The 5,000-nt window shown below is 36.7% G+C and overlaps 1 protein-coding gene across 1 annotated transcript in view; it reads right to left on the bottom strand.

Moving 5' to 3' along the window:
- Window positions 1–5,000, bottom strand: part of LOC138013304 (histone acetyltransferase KAT2A-like) — a 26,679-nt gene that overhangs the window by 7,472 nt on the left and 14,207 nt on the right. Inside the window, exons 8-15 of the mRNA XM_068860343.1 lie at window positions 4,564–4,637; window positions 4,247–4,458; window positions 1,893–2,019; window positions 1,235–1,345; window positions 858–938; window positions 692–754; window positions 269–383; window positions 122–155 (exon numbers count right to left, since the gene is read on the bottom strand). Coding sequence (XP_068716444.1) covers window positions 122–155; window positions 269–383; window positions 692–754; window positions 858–938; window positions 1,235–1,345; window positions 1,893–2,019; window positions 4,247–4,458; window positions 4,564–4,637 — 817 coding nt within the window. The remainder of the gene's footprint in view (window positions 1–121; window positions 156–268; window positions 384–691; window positions 755–857; window positions 939–1,234; window positions 1,346–1,892; window positions 2,020–4,246; window positions 4,459–4,563; window positions 4,638–5,000) is intronic.

The raw sequence follows: 5,000 nt of genomic DNA, 5'->3' as shown, positions 1-5,000 counted from the left end.
GTAGTAGAAAAACATTTCACATTTTGGACGTAAACTGAGGATTGTGAATTCAAAATAGGGTGCAAAAGTGGTGACAAAACTGCACACTCAAGAACCACACAGCAATAATAAATAAACTGACCTTTTCGTCAACGAAGGTTTCCATCCAGTTTCGCCTGTGACAGAAAAATCAAGCAAAAAAACTGTTTGCTTCCCAAGTTTCGTTTTAAAGTTGTAGAGTAACAATAATATCACCACTCACTTTTAAGAGTTGTGAGTGCACACTTACGGATTCCTGGAATGCTCTCCACGGGAATTTGCCGTACTCCTTCCTGGAAACACTTGAGTCCTGGATAAACTTTACGAATTTCTGTTTGCTTTTTCTCTATCAGTTTCTTGACAATCTACAAAAGAGTATTAGTACAGTACAGGACTTGAATTTAAGGAGAGTACGGATTTAACAAATCCCTAGGGGTGACAAGAATCTAATTTAGTCTTTTACAATATCACACCCTAATCAGACAAACAGTTCATGAGAATGAAGGAAATGATCACTTAACATACAATTTATGGATTTGTAAACAAATTGTCCTTGCTAGTGCCAAAACAAATGCATACAAAACAAGAACTGCATGTATCGTGAAAGAGAACAGAAACATTTCTTTGCCCGTTCTTCTAAAATGTAAAATGCCACCTCAAAGAAAAAGCCTACCTCTTTCTGCTTTCGTATGATCGTTGAAAATTCTGTGTACTGAATTCTTGAATTGATGGCACACTGTCACAATTCACAATAATGAAAAAAATAAGAAGGACAATTCAACAAAACAACTTAATCTCACCCCCGGCAAAAGCAAAAATTCACAATTAAGTCAACTCACATGCATCAATGTGGCTCCTTCATAATCTTTAATATAACCAATGTATGATGACTTTTGCATTCTGATGTCTTTACTGAAGCCCTGCAACAATAACAAGTTTTGAACAAGAAAACCAATCTACAGGTAACATCACACACAAAGTAAAAGGGACAGGCTCAGCATGAGATAACTTTGAGTACAGGTACTACCCCAGAGAGGATGCCTGTCCTCCACAGGACAAAACGTTTTGGGCAATATGGACTATCATTAATTAACATGAACTGTTTTCCTGGACAGGGCTTGAGGAAACAACATAGCAGTTGAGATAGAGCCTATGTTTACTGATCAAAAAGCAACTGCGCCCAAAATCTAACCAATCTATGACTAATTTTTTTTACCTGTTTCTTGAAGTAACCAATGGCATACTCATCAGCATAAGTAAGAAAATTCAGAACTGTATGTTTCACATGGTAGTCTTTAAGGTGATTCATGAGATGTGTACCATATCCCTAGGCAAAAAAATAAGTGCTATTAGCTGTCACACACTTGGATGGTGAAAGAAGCTCTAGATCTTTGAAGACCAAGCAAGAGTTATTTAGAGGGTGGATAGCACTATCCACAAGATAACAATAATCACCATCCAGACATCTTCTACTAAAATAATTTAATAATCATAATTTCTTATTATTAGCTATAGCTATTGGAAGTGATTTATCTAGTGCATAGCATTATTCACATCTTACAAAACTGAGTTCAGCAAAAGATCTTTACAATGAAGATTGTTTGAGGATTTTTGAAAGACCTCCTGAGATATTTCAAACCACAATTTTCTGATAAAACATTCCAAAAATGAACTGGCAACAAATTCCTGCCACTGATGAACTTTGTCATTTGAAATTGGATCAAGATATAAAGTCTGTCACAGTCATACAACATCTTCTCAGCCACTCACCACCAAAGTTTGTTATTAAAAGGATCTTTGTCAACTGAAGGTATTCCAAGCTTTCCCGGAACAAACACTACAGTGAGCCCTTGGTAAACATATCAAAGTGTTACCTTCACTTGTTCATTGGATGTAACAGCACAAAACACAATTTCTGTGAAGTTCTGTGTGGGAAACATACGAAAACAAATTCCTCCAATGGGTTTGTTGTCTTTGACAAGTGCTAATGTTTTGTGTTTCCTGAAATTTAAAAAAAACTGATTCAAAACTTGGTCAATGCAGAGACAAAGAGAGAGCCAGAATTTTTATGGCAATTTACATATAAATGACAGAGTTTTATCTGAATTCGATTTCAAGTTCGAGGTTATCAACAATAATAAAATTATTAGAGCAACTTTCGACTTGAGAAAAAAAAACGTCACTTTCCCTTCAGTGACAATGGCAGTGATTTGCAAGGTCAAACCACATCCTTCAGGATCACAGATGCCAGTTTCTGTTACATACTTAAAATTCAATCAAAGGAGAACTTGCGACGAAATGTGGTTATCTGTTAACTGCATTAACATGATAAGATTTTGTAAATGGTTTGAACCCAGGAGTCATATCATTAAGTAAAGTACGATCGTCCGGGTGAGTGTAGTCCTGAGAAGGACTGTTTGAAATGACATTGACTGACGTTTCGACGTCGAAACGTCAGTCAATGTCATCTCAAACAGTCCTTCTCAGGACTACACTCACCCGGACGATCGTACTTTACTTAATGATGATAAGATTTTGTTAATAGAGACAATCACTTACCAACCATTTTGTTTAGGCTTACATTATTGGAAATAGTTTTGATTCTTTTGTATTGAATTAGGTAGACCTCCTTTGAACTTTTTACGAGATTGTTAAAAGCCTACGAAAGTACCAGAGGATAACCATTTTGCTAGGAAAGAATAAATTGACCTCCTCAGCTTGTACGTTTTGTTTTTCCCATTTCAGACCACATGATGTTACTCTAGAGAACAGTTTCTTTCAAATGTCGTCTAATGCATGCCCTTATTTATAAATGCATGAATAACTTATGAAAAAACAAAAGGAGAATCCTATCGAGAACATCTCTTGGTCTGCAATGGGAAAACGTGCAAGCTAAAGAGGCCAATTCGTGTTTGATTTTTATCGTAAAAGAAATGCTTCACTGTTCAAGTACAACAAGGTGATACCAAAAACAACTGGGTATTTCTCAACCATGTAAACACAACTATCGAGAGCTTTTAACCATGTCTTTCACATTTAAGCATCTTTAGCTTTTAAATGTGTTACAAGTATACTTTACAGGTATTGAATGTAACCAACAGAATGATGAAATAATGACAGGTGAGCGCAGTTGTCACTGTCCACAGCAATCTCACAGCGCGCTCCTTTGCTAATACCAGTGGACCTGTGAACTTGGCGGATCGACAAGCAAATGTCTCTTTGCATTCATTTTTAACACACATAGCACAGTGACACCTTAAGCCTTCCACTAAACAATGGCTCAGTAATACATGCTGACTGAAACGAAGATCAATCCCATCGAAACGAACGAAGAAAAGTCGAAGAATATTTCAACGCATTACGTTGCCGCATTACTTCAGAAAGTGAAACGTCGGAAAATCGATTTTGATCCTTGCCATGTCGATTTGAATTATTCAACTGAGTGACAAATTGGCATGTCTTGAAAAAATCGATAATTGGTCGTTGACTTATCGATTAGTTTACATCTGAGTGAGTGACAAATTCGCATATTCGGACCACTAATGGTAGTCATTGATATGCTTCGCGTATCCACGACTAAAAAACGAGTGTTTGGAAATCCTGATGAAACGCATTGCACAGGTTTTTGATATAGCTTCTCAATCGCTCCTCAGGAATGAAGAAAAATGGAAAAATTCAATAATAAACATTAATGTAAACAAGTGAATGAATTTGTTTTCCTTAGAAAATGAGTTGTTAATTCTTATTAGAAAGGCTATTAATAAAGGTTGTTTGTCCATGTTGGTGTCTTTGTTTTAAAGTATTCAAATTCGTGTTATTATCAATATTCACATCAAGTTCACTAGAGTTTGATTGCATGAAACTCACAGATAATGCCTCAGACCAGTGTTTCGCCAGGGTTTCCAGCCAAATGCACATGTATGACAAAATTGGCATCTCTTGGTTGGATGATCTCATGTTCACGAATAATTAACCCTTTCACTCCCAAGAGTGCCACTTATAGATTTTACTCTGTCTAACGCCAGACGATTTTACTCATCAATGGGGAACCCCACGGGGGTGAAAGGGTTAATGAGTTTGAGAAAGCCAAGGTAAAAACCCTCAAGATCCTGAACATTTGTTCCAGGCTAACAGGTCGGCAATGACTACATAACACTGCGAACAAGTTCAAGGTTCTCCTGCTGTCGAAGTTTAAGCACAATCATCTGGTACATTAATGATGACTTACGGATCAAATACAAGTCTTGAAATGTACTCTTTTGGCATTCTTGGTAGCTGATAGGAAAACACATTCTGTAATCCAACAAGCCACAGTAGAGTTTGCCTCAATGGCTGCCTGTTGAATGAGTTGCCAACAACATGAAATTCTATCACACCTCTTCTTTCTTCACAACGTGCTGCTTCATCTCGGGCACTATGGGTCCCTGGATACAAACCACCCTAGGGAATGAGATGGCTATTGTGTTAGAAGAAAAAGGAGGGAGAATCCAATGAAGAAATGATAAGTAACAAACTAAAATTATAGAACATGCATGTGTTGCATACTTCTGGTCCTAGCATGGCTGAAGGGTCAGATAATTTTGCAACTATCTGAGTTAACACTTCCAGAGGGACATCTCCTGCAAAAAAAGAAAAAAAAACAGATGTTAATTCTCAACGAGTTTGTAATCAAATTATTATTGCTTCAGAGAAGACTTACCTGGTTCCCTTCTTAGAGAGCAAGGGCATAAACATAATCACATAATGATCAAAAAACATGAGAAGATATATTTTAAGAGGTTCAATACTCCCTTTTGCACTGTCAAATTGTATGAACTCATATGAAACACAGCTGACTACTGGAAATTTTCCTACAACCCTGTAGCTACACCCAAATTTTGTATAATTTATTGAATGTATAAAATGTACAATTATAAATGTATTGTGGTCTTGAAGGAGGCTCATGCTTACAAATTGTTTTACCTAAAATTGATTTGGAGTCT

Source organism: Montipora foliosa, chromosome 8 (genome assembly GCF_036669935.1).
Source record: "Montipora foliosa isolate CH-2021 chromosome 8, ASM3666993v2, whole genome shotgun sequence".
NCBI classification, from domain to species: Eukaryota; Metazoa; Cnidaria; class Anthozoa; order Scleractinia; family Acroporidae; genus Montipora; species Montipora foliosa.
Note: the sequence above shows the minus strand (reverse complement) of the source record. Positions and strands in the feature narration are given on the sequence as shown.